General features: G+C 41.6%; 1 protein-coding gene across 1 annotated transcript in view; it reads left to right on the forward strand.

Annotated features, from left to right (window-relative positions):
- LOC147207640 (ammonium transporter Rh type C) overlaps positions 1 to 5,419 on the forward strand; it is a 6,801-nt gene extending 1,382 nt beyond the window's left edge. Inside the window, exons 3-11 of the mRNA XM_086107047.1 lie at positions 1 to 110; positions 881 to 1,028; positions 1,103 to 1,269; positions 1,338 to 1,475; positions 2,658 to 2,794; positions 2,949 to 3,073; positions 4,365 to 4,438; positions 4,581 to 4,654; positions 4,750 to 5,419. The exon at positions 1 to 110 is cut by the window's left edge and continues 41 nt beyond it. Coding sequence (XP_085963173.1) covers positions 1 to 110; positions 881 to 1,028; positions 1,103 to 1,269; positions 1,338 to 1,475; positions 2,658 to 2,794; positions 2,949 to 3,073; positions 4,365 to 4,438; positions 4,581 to 4,654; positions 4,750 to 4,783 — 1,007 coding nt within the window. The 3' untranslated portion in view covers positions 4,784 to 5,419. The remainder of the gene's footprint in view (positions 111 to 880; positions 1,029 to 1,102; positions 1,270 to 1,337; positions 1,476 to 2,657; positions 2,795 to 2,948; positions 3,074 to 4,364; positions 4,439 to 4,580; positions 4,655 to 4,749) is intronic.
- The last annotated feature ends 11,568 nt before the right edge of the window (positions 5,420 to 16,987 follow it).

Here is a 16,987-nt window from a genome sequence, read left to right on the forward strand (position 1 = left end):
CCTACGGTGCCCTGTTGGGCAAAGTCAGCCCTGTCCAGACGTTGGTCTTCACCTTGTTTGGTGTCACCCTCTTCGCTGTGGAGGAGTACATCATCTTGGACCTCTTACACGTGAGTCTCACAGACAATCTTATCGTAAATAGTGCGAGGCTTGAGGACATTTTTGCATTTTGTGCTGGCGCAACAGCGGCTACAACAGAGCAGGTCCAGCTGCATACTCGACTTGAGTGCAGACAAGATAAACACCTCTCACTATCATAATGCGCATCCACACAGCTATGCAAATTACAGCCACAGGATACCAATGACCCTACTTGTCAGTTTCAGGAGATTCCTTTGACCTACAAGGTAGTTCGTCAACTGAAGTCACTTTAAAATAAGCAGCAAATTGGCAGATAGTGAGCGGCTCTTCATTTCTTTTTGATCTGTACTGGAAAACTAAACAGAATGACATGTTATGGATTTAAAACAACATCATAAACTTCCCAAAAGTCCGCTAGCCTAATGCTAACACACAATGCAAATCGCCATAGACAGGCTAATGAAACTGGTGTTATAAACTTTTAAACAATGGACATTTAGCAGCATATGGACGGAGACGCTCTTCTGACACTCCATCCATCTATTGAATTGATGTAAAAATAGCCACAAAATTGTACGTATTTATAGAGTGCAATATTATAGAGGGATATTTTTCTTATTAAAACACAACACACAATTTTTTGTGTTTTTCGGGGTGCACGCTGGAACCCATTAGCAGCATTTCCATTAATTGCAATGGGGAAAGATCATTTGAGGTGTGTTTTTGCTAATGAATTCAATCGTATGTCAAGGAACCACTGAACTTCCATTGGTAATGCTGATGTGAATATTTTCAACAGTGCAGAGACGCTGGGGGCTCCATGGTCATTCACGCCTTCGGGGGATATTATGGTCTGGCCATCTCCTGGGTTCTGTACCGACCAAAACTTGACCTAAGCAAACGCCTGAATGGATCCGTATACCACTCGGATGTCTTCGCCATGATTGGTACAATTATTTTACTCACACAGATGCTATCTCTAAGTCCCAGCGGCTGACGTCCGACTTGTCTTGTCTCACAGGTACATTGTTCCTATGGATGTTCTGGCCCAGTTTCAACTCGGCCATCACAGACCACGGCGCCGGTCAGCACAGAACGGCCATCAACACTTACATCGCCCTGGCGTCGTCCGTGCTCACCACCGTTGCCATATCTAGCTTGTCACAGAAGAGAGGCAAATTGGACATGGTAAGCTTTAGGAGCTGAAAAGCAACATTATGTGGAAGTCGTGACTAATGTGACATTTTACCTGACAGGTGCATATTCAGAACGCCACCTTAGCTGGTGGCGTTGCTATGGGAACTGCGGCTGAGTTCATGATCATGCCCTATGGAGCACTCATTGTGGGCTTCCTCACTGGCATCATCTCGACTTTTGGCTACCTCTTTATCTCGGTGAGCTTGTCGCCTCTCCTCCAAATTCAACATGACTTGCTCACTCAAATGTGGAGCTTTCAGTTTTGAAACTGCTAGCAAGATCTGAAAGCAGCTTCGCCTCTGCCCAAACCCCAACACACACACACACACACACACACACACACACACACACACGCACACACACACACATGCAAACAGCGCAAACAAACATGGCTATTCACAATGAAAGTAGATATTTGTGATAGTCACACACAACGCTGTCCAGGTTATAAAAACTATTAGCGCTGTAAACACACCACATATACTACAATGGTAAGATGGCTTTTTCATGCTAGTGTTACTATAACATAATTTATTGGTTTGATGTACTTTTTGCACTTTAAAATCGATGGAATTTTTTTTTAAAACGATAAACATGCATGTCAAACAGAAATTTCTACTGAATTCTGAGTTCCGTCATCCTGCTTCTGTTTGCTAGTCCTATCCAGTTGTTAGTAAAAACGACGGATGGCTTTGTATGTATAATATGAATTGTGCTATTTTCACTAGAAAAAAAAGAGTGCAAAAATGCTTTTTTTTCTAGTTTTTTTTTCCAAAAACTATTTTTGCTCCAAAACAATCTGTTGAGTTGTTTTTATTTATATCTTTATGCCTTTGCTGAAAATGAGGGAAAAGCCCATTTTTACATTCGCAAAACACAATTTAAAATTTCATCAAATTTCATTTCAAGTTTTTTGCCTTGAAATTTTGAGTTCACTCAACTTTTTTTAACAGTGTGGCAGAAACAGACTTCCAAGTGCTGTATACCTACCTGGCAATTGATGGTTCAAAAAAAAAAAAGTGGCCAAAAAGGGACTGAACTATTCCACTGCTATTATTTTAAATGCATCGAAATAGTGACTATTTAATCTCATCTGTAATGAGCACAGTGCAACGTTTTAGGTTATCCAATAACAAATCTATAATGTTCATAATAAATCATTCATGTAAAAAAAAAACAACAACAACAAAAAAAAAACAATAACAATTGAACTGCCATCGATGGTAAATTTGCTCCAATGCTCTTCCACCCGGATCATCAGCTCTCTTAATCTGTCTACTGATTGCGCCAGCCGATACTGAAAGAATTAATGTCCACGTCCATTGATTTACATATACAATAGTAACACTTCCTTTATCACTTACCCCCGCCCTTCTTAGCCCTTTTTGGAAAAGTACCTGAAACTGCAGGATACATGCGGTGTCCACAACCTGCATGCTGTACCGGGCATGCTTGGCGGCTTTACTGGTGCAATTGTTGCTGCCGCCGCCACTGAAAGTGTCTACAGCCAACAAGGGTAGGCAGCTTGCACACATCTGTCACCCATTTCACTGCTGCGTCACAAAATACAGCTATTGTCTTGACATTGTATTGATTTTGCAAAAATAGCTGAAAGCGACGGATGTCATTGGAAGCTTTGTGAGGCTAAACATCACTTTGTGTTTCACCAGACTGATCGACACCTTTGACTTTGAAGGCAAGTTTGCGGGCAGGTCTGTGGGCACGCAGGGGGGCTTCCAGGCTGCCGGCACATGTGTGGCTATTGCTTTTGGACTCGTAGGAGGAGCACTTGTTGGTGAGTCGGACTCTCTCTCTGTAGTAGTCAAATGCTTTGGTTTGCAAACCTTTCAGGAAAAAAAAAAGAGAGTGATTTCATTGAAAATATATTTCATATAAAATTGAAATAAAAATGCACCGAAATAAAACAAACAGTCCTTAAGGATTCCTTAAGGTCAGTGAAATTTTATTGAACATTTAATATCAACCGTCTCCGTCCCTCACTCACTCCTCACACCACTGCTATCCATCAAAAATTCCTCCCTAAACTTCAACTTGTTCAGAATTCAGCAGCCTGGATCATCACGAGAACCCCCTCCTTCCATCATATCACCCCCATCCTCCGACAGCTCCACTGGCTTCCTGTCAAATTTAGAATTAACTTCAAATTACTTCTCTATACATTCAAAGCCATCCATAACCTTGCGCCCCCCTATCTGTCAGATCTTCTTCAAATTTCCATTCCCTCTCGCTCACTCAGGTCCTCATCCTCCCTCCACCTTTCTCTACCCTCTGCCCATCTCAGTACAATGGGGTGCAGAGCCTTCAGTCGCTCTGCCCCCAAACTCTGGAACTCACTTCCACCCAACATTCGTAATATTGACTCTCTTTCCATATTCAAAACCCAGCTCAAAACCCACCTATTCAGACTTGCTTATCCACCTTAAATCTTTCTCTTCTTTGTTTATAATTTTTTCTGTGGTTTTATTATTTGCTCGTGGTTGTAAAGTGTCCTTGAGTGTTGTGAAAGGTGCTGGCAAATGAAATGTATTATTATTATTATTACAACTCCTTGGTCAGGGAAATCCCTGGTTTACCTTTAAAAAAAAGTTTTAATTCAATTTGAACAATTAAAGTATTACGGCGATCTGAAAAATCCATCCATCCATTATCTGAACCGCTTTATCGACATGAGGGCCGCGGGGCATGCTGGAGCCTATCCCAGCTGACTTCCAGCTGTAGGCAGAGTACACCCTGAAGTAGTTTCATTATGAAATTGAGTTTTTTGTGCTCAAGTTCGACAGAAGTCTCATTCCTAGGGTTTTGTCCAGGGCACTCCGTTTTCCTCCCACATTCCAAAAACATGCATGGCGGGTTTATGGATCACTCTACATTGTCCTTAGGTGTGATTGTGAGTGTGAATGGTTATTGCTATGTGACCTCTTCAGGGTGTGCCCCGCCGAATGCCCGGAAGCAGCTGGGATAGGCTCCAGCACGTCCGCAACCCTCGTGAGGATTAGCGGCTCAGATAATGGATGGGAGGATGGATAGTTGATGATTAGTGGTGACACTCAATTTTGTGCTTCCAGGTGTAATCCTCAGAATCCCAATCTGGGGTGACCCCGCTGATGACAACTGCTTCGACGATGAAGTCTACTGGGAGGTGAGTGTGCTTTTTGTACCGCCAGATGGCGCTCTTGCTCCGTGGTTTATCCTGGTGTGACGCTCTTTTAATTGCTCAAGTTCAACCGCTGCTGCTGCTGATGATGATGATGATGATGAACTTGTGTGTTGTGGGCTTGCAGGTTCCCGAGGAAGAGGAGAGCATTCATCCGGTGTTGGAGTACAACAACCACATGATCAACAAACACCAAGACCTGTAAAGTCTCTCTTCTTAATTTTGACCACCTTTGTAAGAATCTTTCCTCGCAGGAAGTCTGTTTATATGTCTTCTTATTTTTATTTTTTTTGCAGCTCTGAGTCCAACTTCTCTGTGGAACAGAGCTAGTCACAAAGGATCCCAAAGGACTTGCCAGCACAATCACAACTAGTCTGAAAAAGACGCACTTCAAATTGCTTCAGACTAAGGAACCCCTGACAGAAGAAAGCTTAATTTGTGACATTTGCGATTTGAGTGAGTCCCACGAATGTGTGAAATTGTGTGTGTGTGCGTGTGCGTGGGTGTGTGTGCGTGTGTGTGCGTGGGTGTGCGTGGGTGTGTGGGGGTAAATTGTAGCTTTTGTTCCTTTCAAATGAAATGTAGGTGTTTGTAAGAAGTGTGTACATAAGAGTCAAATTGTTCCTCGCCGCATGCCACAAGTTTTAGTTACTACGCATGACACAGTGTGTGCTCACTTTCTGTAGTTGATGTATTTTTGTTCTTGTCCAAAGTCTCGAATCACTTGTAAATGCAAATTAATGATGCCTCATTTTTTTCTTTCTAACTCCTAGTTGCTCATACTCATGCTGTATTTCCCTTCAGGGATCAACATAAATTTCATCTAGCATTTACTGTAATTCATTGATATATTAAACCCAGTCCTACTCTTTTACTTGCAACGTTATGTCCCAACTTAGTTTTTCGAGACGCAAGCAGTTATTCAGCCGATTTAAATTGGAAAATAAACATTTTTTTTTCAAAGAAGCTGCTTCAAACTGTTTGATGCCACTGAAAATTAAAGTCTATTGTCAAATGTACCATAAAACAAGGAGCATTGCACTGTGTATTGAAAACAACTGCATAGCATTGCTTTAGGGAAGTCCATTTAACTTAATACTAACAAACGATGGAAAAGTAAATGAATCCAAAGCATAGAGAAGCATCGGTGTTATAACCCTTATGCAACAGCTGAGCAGAAAGAGTGAAGTCACGCATGTAGACAGATAATATAACAATACTCACAGGCACGTGTTCTTTTTCATCTGCGAAGCAAGACTAATATTTATTCATTATTATGGCTTGCCATCCCCATATTATTATGCTGCCCAAAAACCGGTAAAAAAAAAAAATCATTAATTCTTTGAATTCTATGTAATTATATCATCACTGGGCGGCCCGGTGGGCCAGTGGTTAGCGCATCGACCTCACAGTGCAGAGGTACTGGGTTCAATTCCAGCTCCGGCCTCCCTGTGTGGAGTTTGCATGTTCTCCCCGGGCCTGCGTGGGTTTTCTCCGGGTACATGCATGGGAGGCTGATTGAACACTCTAAATTGTCCCTTGGTGTGAGTGTGAGCGCGAATGGTTGTTCGTCTCTGTGTGCCCTGCAATTGGCTGGCAACCGGTTCAGGGTGCCCCCCGCCTACTTCCTGAAGATGGCTGGGATAGGCTCCAGCACCCCCCGCGATCCTTGTGAGGATAAAGCAGAACAGAAAATGGATGGATATATAATCACTACATTTTTTTAAATGAAGCCCAATACTGCTATTTCCTTATGAAACCCCCCATTAGAGTTGATTGCTTATGGTCTCTGCCTTGATTGTGATGGTAACGAGGTTCGGACGGGTCAGTCAGTCACTTCTTGTCCAGTCGAGTGTGACTTAATGAACTCACTGCACAAGGGGGGCATGTGCTGCAAGTCACATGAACGGCCTGATGGGGTCAAACCCATTAACTATCGTGTTATTTAAGGTCACCGAGGTCAAACATTTTATTGACACACATTTATTGACTTTCTATGGTGGTCAAAAATTGGCAGTGTTCATTTCATCATTTTGATGTCATTTTCGTACTATGGATCTGTTTACTCATTCATGATCGTTTGCTACGAAATTACCCACAAGCCAAAGCGACACTTAAAAATAAAAATGTGTGCAATAAAGAATACATAAATTACAACTGCAGAGATAACAATGCGCAGTCAGAAAAGTTTTAACTCTCCTGATGTCTTGTTTCTTTCCTGCCGTGAACTGGTCAACATGACCACCTTTATTTTCAATAATGTATCAAATGTTTGCCCATCCATACCTTGTGAGATGAATGATGATCTAATAGCACCAGCACCTCCCTCTATGGTCCTTGTTTTTAAGTCTGACAATTCTACAAGCGTACCAATTGTTGCGGCCAGATGGGGAAAAAGAACGCCATTGATTTGAACCTTTTTCTGCATCTTATATCGGCTTCTTCCCTTGCATGAATAAGTATTGAAATTGGATTGGGGCAGAAAGTGAGAGAAGTTTCTCCTCATTGATTTTACCAGAGGCACCTTTTGAGAATCATATTAGCCTGCCGAAGGTGTTTGTGAAACCACTTGCTCTGCTATTGTCCTCCTGGGGCTGACCTCTTCTGAAAGACTGCAGAAGCCCTGTAATCAGATTAAAGGCTGCTGGGGCGGGGAGGGGCGACGTTGAGGAATAGCTGAGATGCCGTGGAAGTCCTCCGACCGGTACCTGCCATTGAAGTCGAGGAGAGGGGCTAAATAACACAGCAGGGGAGAGGAGGCGGGAACCAAGCTGGAGGGACAAATTGGCCTGTTGTTGCAAGGGGATAATGGAACAATGAAGGAGGGGAGTATAATCAGCGCGTATGGACTTGGAGAGAATAAGTGCAATGGGGAAAGGAGGAGAGTGGAGAACTCCAAAGGCTGTGGCTTCATCCCACCCTGCCCCAGCAATTATATCACCTTTGTGAGCTGATTGGAGTGCTCTGCGCCGTCCATCTGGGCTCCATCCGTATTTACTCAGTGACGAACACTCAATTTTGTTTAGGGGATAGAGCGATGGATATAAAGAGGCTGTGAAGGCTCAATGCACAATTCAATTACGCAGTATTTTTTTGTCATTTTTTGAGATGGAAAGTCAAAATGAATAACAGAAATTATGTCGTGTGCACACTCGCCTGTATTCGTAATGTGTTTGGTAGATTTCATTCAAGTCTGAAGAAATCAAGGTTGTAGTTTTTGGGGCAAAAGTTATGTTTGGCATGAATGCAAAACCACTCATAAGCTAAAGACTGCGCCACATCTACAGTGAAGCATGGCGGTGGCAGGAACTTCCTTTGGGGCTCTTTTTCTTTAGCTGCAACTGGGGCCTTGGACTAGGTGGAGGAACAGTTCCGTATACACTGTCAGTGTTAGGATAAAGCCTCAAGGTTTCTGGTTGAAAGCACGGAGTCGACTGGTTAGCGCATCTGCCTCACGGTGCAGAGGTGCAAGGTTCGATTCCGGCTCCGGCCTTTCTGTGTGGAGTTTTCATGTCCTCCCTGTCCCTGCGTGGGTTTCCTCCCACGCTCCAAAAACGGGCCCTCCAAATTGTCCCTAGGTGTGATTGTGAGCGCGGATGGTCGTTTGCCGATGTCTGCAATTGACTGGCAACCAGTTCAGGGTGTACCCCGCCAACAGCCCGAAGACAGCTGGAATAGGCCGCAGCACGCCCGTGACCCTTGTGAGGATAAGCATATTTAAAAAATGGATGGATTACATAAGGTTTTGAAAGGATTTATCTTCCATCTCATTTTTTTAAAATCATAATTCAACGACGGCAGACAGACCAAGATAGATAGATAGATAGATAGATAGATCTATTGACCATTGAGACCATTGAGCACAGCATTCACTGGGTGACACTGGGTGGGGTCAAAGGAGAACGTCTCAGGGGTCAGGGTAAGACCTCTGTCAGGACAAGAGCCATGACAATCCCTAATCACAGCCAGGGAGCCCTTTGATGGTCCCGTACAGGCCATTAGTTTCTTCAATGGTATCAAAAGACGCCAAGCTGCTTGAATCGTGTGCATTACGAAGTGAATGGTTGAACTAATTAGAGTCCTACTTGACCTGATCACTCATCAATATAGAATTGGACGTTTATGGTAAACATCTCTGCTCCAGCATAACGTTTGGATAATGTAGGCATTGGTTGATTCGATTTTCCTCAGAGAGGAATTCCAAGCTGTCAGAACTTCATTAGACAAGCCATATCAGTCCCATTTTGTTAACCTTGCACTGGCTGTCTCTTCCTTGTAGGATTCAGTACAATATTTGAACAGTCACTGACAGAGCTTCAGTGGTCAGACTCCTTCATACATTACAATGAAATACAATACATCTTTATTTATTTCCTTGATGGGTCTGATGTGATTTTATTGTCCTGTTAGGTCAATGAGGCCTGCTGTCTGCCTTTTACTTGATGTCTCTCAAAGATTAAAAATTAAAGATGAGTAGTTTGACGTAGGAGCTGCCCACTCTGTTGACATTTTATAAAACCATTCATTGATTCATTCATTTTCCGAACCGCTTGATCCTCACTAGGGTCGCTTTTTTTTTTAGAAAACCATTGAAAACGTATTTTATTGTCAGCAATTTTTTGAAATTCAGCCTTTTAAAAAAAAAAATTGTTTCATAACTTTTGCTATAGGCCTCTGGTCAGGAACGCCGGTTCTTCAAGAGCCATATCCTGCCTGTTTTAGATTGCTAACCGCTCCAGCACACCTGATTCAATTGTTCATGATCATTTCAGGCCTCGACAGAGCTTGCTGATGAGCTGATCATTTATATTATAGTCGGCCGTGCATGTGAAGTGGGCGGTTGGAGAGTGGTTATAACTAGGCTCTTTTCCCAGACTAAAGATTTCTTTCAAAGAAATAAAGAATTCTTTCTTTCTAAAGAATTCTTTCAATGCATTTTTAAAAACTTTATATTCTCCAAAAAAACAAAAAAAAAACAAATAAACTTGTTCTTGCACTGTGCGTTATTTTAGTAAACTACTTTTGAGTTCTCCATTTTACTTTTAAATCTCTTTCACCCCTTTGTTTGTGCTTTTGAATACTGTATTGTCCTCTTAGTAATGTGAAGCACATTGAGTTATCTTCTGTATGAAATGTGCCATAGGAGCAAAACTCACGTTTACTTGTGTTCTTTCTTGGGGTTTTTTTGTTTTTTTTTTAACTTATTAGTGTGCTTGTTTGCTTACTTGCCTGCTTTCTTTTTTACTGACTAACTTGCTAATTTACAGTAATATCCATCCATCCATCCATATTCCGAACCGCTTAATCCTCACTAGGGTCGCGGGGGGTGCTGGAGCCTATCCCAGCCATCTTCGGGCAGTAGGCGGGGGACACCCTGAACCACTTGCCAGCCAATCGCAGGGCACACAGAGACGAACAACCATGCACGCGCACACTCACACCTAGGGACAATTTAGAGTGTTCAATCAGCCTGCCATGCATGTTTTTGGAACGTGGGAGGAAACCGGAGCACCCGGAGAAAACCCACGCAGGCCCGGGGAGAACATGCAAACTCCACACAGGGAGGCCGGAGCTGGATTTACAGTAATATATTATCATAATAAACGTGTATGAACTAGTGTTCATGTACTCCATTAACAGGCATACCAGTCTATGTGAGGGAGGTGTTTATTGACGTGGACGATGCACCCCACGATGAATTGAGACAAGGCCACTAACTGCAGAAAAGTTCAAGGTAGGTTGAAGTAAATGTTAAAGTTTGTCAGAGCACTGCACACAAGTTTAAACTGCAATGTTAACGTCAACGCTAGTGCTAGCATAACATGAGAGCTTAAGAATGGTAATTTTTATGCTCTGAATTAAGTTCTAGCAAATGCAACAGGATGTGATGTAAAAAAAACTCACAGAGAAAAGTTTGCGACTAATGACTTGAAGATTATTAGAAGGAAAATTTAGAAGAAGTTTGTTAACAATGTGTTAGTTGAGTGTGTAATATACGGTATATGTGCTCATCTTTCTTGTGGAAGGGTCAAGGTTTATTTGCAGTCCTGTTGAAGTATTCTAGATAAGACCAAGTCCTGTAATTGTGCCACTTGTGCATAAATGCAATATGGTTGTACATTATTGGAATCAGTAAACACAACTTCAAACAAATTGTAAACTTGTTTTCACGTCGGTAAAGGCAGATTTTGTTATTGTTGTTGATAGCACGGTTCTGATCGCACATGTGTGCCTAATCAAGTGTGCTGCTAATCTAATACACTATATTTCAAAGTTCTATTTCATATCATGATACAAATAATAACATAACACTAAAGGGCAAAAGTCTCATCAAGTACACATCAGGCGCAGTGACGGGGCAGTAAATTCTCCCACAACATCACGGCCAGTGAACGCCATAAAGACGTGCAGGGGAGAAATGAAAGAAAAGGAGCGCTGGTGGGGCCTGATGATTCTCTTGGGGGTGTTTGGGTGAAAAGCAACAGCATATGTATTGTGGGAGGCCCTGACTCGCCACCCTGGAGAGCGCCATGTTCCCACGGTTTGCTCAACAAACAAATGTACCCCAAGGCCTCCCACCCCCAACGCACACACACACACACACACACACACACACACACACACACACCACCACCACCGCCATGCACCGCACGCAGGGTGATGTCATTAATTACCATCAAAATGAGCATGACAGCAAGCAAGAGTGCATGTGTCTGCCAGTGAGGCTTTGTGTGCGTGTATGTGAGTGTGCGTATGTCAGTGTGAAAGAGAGAGAGAGAGAGAGAGAGCGAAAGAGTGGGCGAAAGAGAAGGGGGCAACATAGGGAATGAAAAAGAAAGACACCATTGTCCTTTATGAAATAAAGAAATCTCCAGTGAAGCAAAAATGGAGCAAATTCGTGCATCTCTGAGAGCGAGCTGGCCTGTCATGTCTTGTCAGAGTATCACAAAACATGATGTGCGCATGTTTGCTGGGTGTGTGAGAGACCGTCAGGGACATTACTCAGGGTTACCTCTCACATACTACAGAAACGCTTCCACAAACACGACTGAAGCACTCTCATGCACATGACTGGCAATGCATGCATACTTACTACTGGCAAGTGGCAACACTCTCATACGCACTTCTGGCAAAGCTCTCATTCAAAACATTTTCGTTAATAAAATTTAAAAAAATGCTTTTAAAGAAACTAAAAAGTAACTGAATCAAAACCTTACGTTTCTAAAAATACAGTAACTAAAACTAACTATAATTATCGCCAAAATGTTCTTTGATTTTAATATCATACATGAGCTTTTGGTTATATTTATTTTGGCATTACTGTATAACCATACAAAATAAGGAAGCTCAACAGAATAGTACTGTAGTTTACTTTATTACATAAGACTCAATGACCTTTTTTTTTAACCTTGCACTCCATAGACACTTTATTTAAAAAAAAAAAAAAAACTCATACAGAATTGATACATACCAAACTAAAATAAACCATTTTTGAAAAAAAATCAAAAGTAATACAAACTAACAAATCTGCTCGAAAAACGTATTGAAACTAAGTGAATTGGGGGGAAAGATTTTCAAAAAGAAATCAAAACTAACTACCGGTATAAAGAAAAATGATTATAACCCTGATACTCACCTCTAAAATTAACTAAAATAATCAACTTACATGGTGTCATACACTACTAAAGCTTTCTCACACATTACTGAAAAGCTCTCATACACACAACTGGGAACACTCTAATAAACACGACTGAAACACTCTCAAACACTACTGAAAAGCTGCTGAAATGTGAAAAGCATACTGAGTTGGTTTCAGCAACAAATAGCGACATGGTCCCTGTTCTTTACATTTTTCTCTATGTCGCCCGCAGTAGAAAACGTTTCGACACCCCTGTGCTAGAATGACAGTTTTACATGGTATTAGTCAATAAAAGATGCTTTTTAGTGTAAATAAAACTGGTTGATGAATATTTGTATGAGTCAAAGAATATCCGAGGAACTGATAGAAAGAGCCCCGCTTTGTCTCTTGTTGGGCCGAGAGTCCATCAAGGACGTGTCTTGGTTGTTAAATGGAAAGAGAATGGGACAATCCAACAGCATGGGCCTCACTAAGCTCTGCTTGTGCACTGAAGTAGGTCCAGGATGAAGCTTATTGTGCCATGTCTGAATGCCTGGGATGCCATCTCATCAAAGTTTGCGCTGATTTGTGAGTATTTCATCTCCAATAGGTGGAAAGAAACTGTGTTAATTAGAAGCCTTGATTAGGAAGTGAAGCACAGAGAAACAACATGTGCTTTGTTTCCTTGAACAAATATCTGCTTTCAGGAACTCTGTAGCCTCACAGCAGGGAAGTTTTTTTTTTTGTTTGTTTGTTTCCCAAATGTCTGTCTTCGGAAAGTATTCATGAAAGCCTCTTCCTGCCGGCTCGTCAGTCAATCGGGCAGTATGCTGACACAACAACACACACTACCTTAACATTGATAAGGACACACGGGGATAAAAAAGAAAAAAAATATTGCGTACCACTTTACATTAATAATTCACATGATCAAGTTAGACGGCCCGGTGATCAACTGGTTAGCACGTCGTCCTGACGGTGCAGAGGTACAGGGTTCGATTTCAGCCTTCCTGTGTGAAGTTTTCATGTTCTCCCCGTGCCTGCGTGGGGATTCCCTGGGTATTCCGGTTTCTTCCCACTTTCCAAAAACATGTATGGCAGGTTAATGGAACATTCTAAATTGTTCCTAGGTGTGAGTGTGAGTGCAGATGGTTGTTCGTCTGTGTGCCCTGCGATTGGCTAGCAACCAGCTCAGGGTGTCCCCTGCCTAATGCCCGATGACGGCTGGGATCGGCTCCAGCGCGCCCCGCGACCCTTGTGAGGATAAGCAAATCAGAAAATGGATGAGCACGTTATTCATTACTCTGTAAACACAGCCATACTTTGAAAGAGTAATTCATGCCTTAATTTCACTTTGGCTGGATTACTGTAATGTGCTTTACATTGGACTCAGTCCTCCTCAAATGTCTCCATGTGGTTCATAATGCTGCTGCTCAAACGTTCAAATGGAACACCAGAAGCCGACATTAGACTACACGAATGTAGCCCCAGTTTGACATGCCGCAGACAAACATAGTGACTCGTAGCCGTTTTTGAGATGTCGTTGTAGACTGTGTAGTGACATACTCAACGATTGGTAATAGTAAGATAACGACAGTCTGGCATTGCCAAATTTTGGTTCATCCTGCCACATAGTGTGTGACTTGTCCAACGTCATCCTTCAATCGGTTCTTTGGCATTGACCAATAGGAAGACAAAACCCTCCTACTTATGACGTGAGACTGGATGCGGCACAACTGGGGAGGGTCTGGTCGGTGACGGACTTGTAATGTGACACCTCGTCTGGTTTCTAGACATAGAATCATGAACGACAGTGTGACCGTCATGACTGTAGTTTGACAAGGCCCAAGAGGGATTGCATAACTCATATTCTCGCATCCCTCCAATGGGTGCTTGTTCACTTTGGAGTGTTATTAAACTTTGTTATTGTTTTATCATTTTTAATTTATAGAATTTGTGAATTTCTATTGTTTTTCTACACTTTGTTTCAGTTGTGATGGTTTTTAAAATCCTCTCTCAATAAAATGATGAGGTTAGAAATGCTAAGAATTAAAATGTATATTCAAATATATTCAAACAAAATTTGAAAGGTGGTATATAAATGATTGATTGATTTGTTGATTAATTGATTGATACACAACACAGATGTGACATATTAAGATCCTGATCATGTAGTGAGGTGGATGGATTAATTATCAATATTTGAGAGAAATAGGTATGTAGAATAAGTTTTCAATGTATAAGTTTGTTTTATGAAAAATAGGAGCCAAAACAAGGTCATGCCATTGCCATTTTTGTTCAGGGGAAATAAAAGTAAATTCTATTCATATTGCACTCTTCATAGAGAGAACCCACAAAGAGCTTTACATACACTCATAAAGTGTATAAAGTATAAAAACAACAATTTACAATTAATACATGACAAAAAGGAAATACATTCAATGGAAAAAATTAATTAAACTAGGTCATAGTGATTTACTGTGATGTATGAATTCACAACACATTCACCATACAACAACGATTTAATTTCTTTGGGATTTAAGTCTCGGATGACAATGACATTTCTGAGGGGAATTCCACTGTGTAGCTGTGTACAAAAAATATTTCATGCATCATCCAAATGAACTAAATATAGCACTTTTTGGAACACTATAAGAAATAATGGCGAGGTCTTAACTGTGTAACACCCACCCAGTTGAAAGATGGCATCAATGTGAGGTGAATGCCGCATTCAGCATATGACCTTAATTCCAGCAGATGGTGCCAAAGTTGAAATGGTGCCTTTGACAGCATTTGTGGCAGTGGTCAGTATTCGTTTGTTTCAATATCTCGAATCTAAGAACTAACGAGATACAATAAAGGACTCCATAATCACGATTTCAAAAAGCTCAACTTGAGCTAAACTTGTTTTTCAAACCCGTCTATAATTATATCATTAAGTTTCGATCGAACAAAATGGAATCATAAGATCATTTTGCGGCTGAACGTAAGCCTGTAATATGTGCATACTCCTGAGGGGGGTGCTGTAGAACTCATGAGAAGCGCCCCGTGGAACGTCAGCATGGGAAGCGGAAGTTGACAACGTGGAATTTACTCATTTGTACCAACGAATTGATTTCTACAAGACGTTATTGCTATCTAAAAAGCTCATGAACATGATTTATTCCCTCTCTTTTCTCCACTGAGAAATGCTTTTGTGAACAAAAGAAATAGTTTCCAACTACATGTTTTGCTACTGTAAGGTTTGTCTCCTGCAATCAAAAAGCTGTGCAATAATAAGAAAAATACATTTTAATTATTTTAACTATATGAAATTGTGGCTTATTACGCTGCACAAAGTTGTTGTTTTTTTTTTGGTGGGGGGGGGGGGGGTCTTGTCCTACCACATAGCCCCTTAAATTTGCCAAATAAGGAATAGCTCGGATAAGGTGGGAATCAGTGAATGCCTCAATCAAACTGGCGGGACTCTAGTCAAGCAGCCGGGGGCTTAAGATATATTAAATTACCATGATTGGGACTTAAAGGCTGTTTGAGAGGCTGGGGAGCGTCAAAGCGTGGTTATTCATGTCTGGGGAGCTGGGTCAATAGGTTGGGGAAGTTCACAGGACCTGATGGCATTCTTATGCAAATGAAGAATACAGGAGCTGAAGCTCAGTGAGTTGGAAGATATAAATGACCGCGCAATCATCTGCGGTCTTGCACATACACAAACGTGCTGCCCGCTCGCCACTGCAGCTCAGTCTGTCGCTTCCTATACTGTATAATATTGGTGACATACTTGTGGATTTGATGCCCATCAAAAAATCTTGGTTGCCGCATAGAAAACGACATACTTTGCATAATCATGTTATTGTCTAACTAATGGGATGCCATGCTAAGAACCTAATTAATACTGTAGCAAAGGGATGGGCAATTTCAACAACGCAGGGGGCCACAATTTTTCAGCAGTGCTACTGGGGGGCCCCACATAGGACAGTGCACTTCCTAACCAGATAAATGACAAAAATGTCTAGTGTTTCAGTGTTCAATGACCCAAAACTCCTCGATTCACACAGTGACGACACAGACTGGTGGTGAGATAGGTTTAACAATGTTCCATTGAGCTCGTATTACGGATTTCTATGGTTTTGATGCGATGTTTAGTCCTAATTTGGCAAAGCTTTCGTGAGCCCAAGAAAACATGGGCACCCTCATCTTTGTTCTTCACTCTGCTCATAGTCCGTCAAAAATCAACACAGCTGTTGTTGGATTTGTCATCGGTAGACAACTAGTTTGTTGTTTTTGTGGCATGTTATAGTTGACAGTAACCATTTGTTGTCTCCATGAAAAAGACGCAACAGTACAATCAATATCATACATGCTCTGTAGAGTTTTTGCCATGTTACAGAAAAGATGAGTTTTCCTGCAAACTGTAACTGAGATTATGTTAAAAAAAGATCCATGACAGATTAGTGAAGGCCAATGCGTGACTAGGCTATGCAGGTACCACCATTAATCTACGATCAACATTTTATATGTTGTGGGCCAAACCAAGGAACCAAATCATAAAACAATTGTGTCAGTGCACTTTTAACACTGTTGATTTGAAGAAAAAAAATGCCTCTGATGGACATTAAAACATTTTTTAAAAAATCTGATTAATCGATTATTTGACAAAATAATTGACTAATCTACATTAATGGCAGCCCTAATTCACTGTATGGCAAAGAACTCTGTTTAGCAGCGAACCGTCACTAGCTGATTAGCTGTTAACGTCCACGGCTGCCAATAGCCACCCAGACTTTCTCTGCATTCTCTTGAGAGGTTTAGTACCCTGCTTTTTTTTCTGCTGTCAACTCAAATGAGCCTCGCCTGTCTGTTGGACCGCGACTGGAAACTTCCATCACGCCACTGTTTGCTGGTTATCCCTGATGGCT

This window comes from Hippocampus guttulatus, chromosome 3 (genome assembly GCF_054856545.1).
Source record: "Hippocampus guttulatus isolate MCC_2025c chromosome 3, RoL_Hgut_1.0, whole genome shotgun sequence".
NCBI lineage: Eukaryota > Metazoa > Chordata > Actinopteri > Syngnathiformes > Syngnathidae > Hippocampus > Hippocampus guttulatus.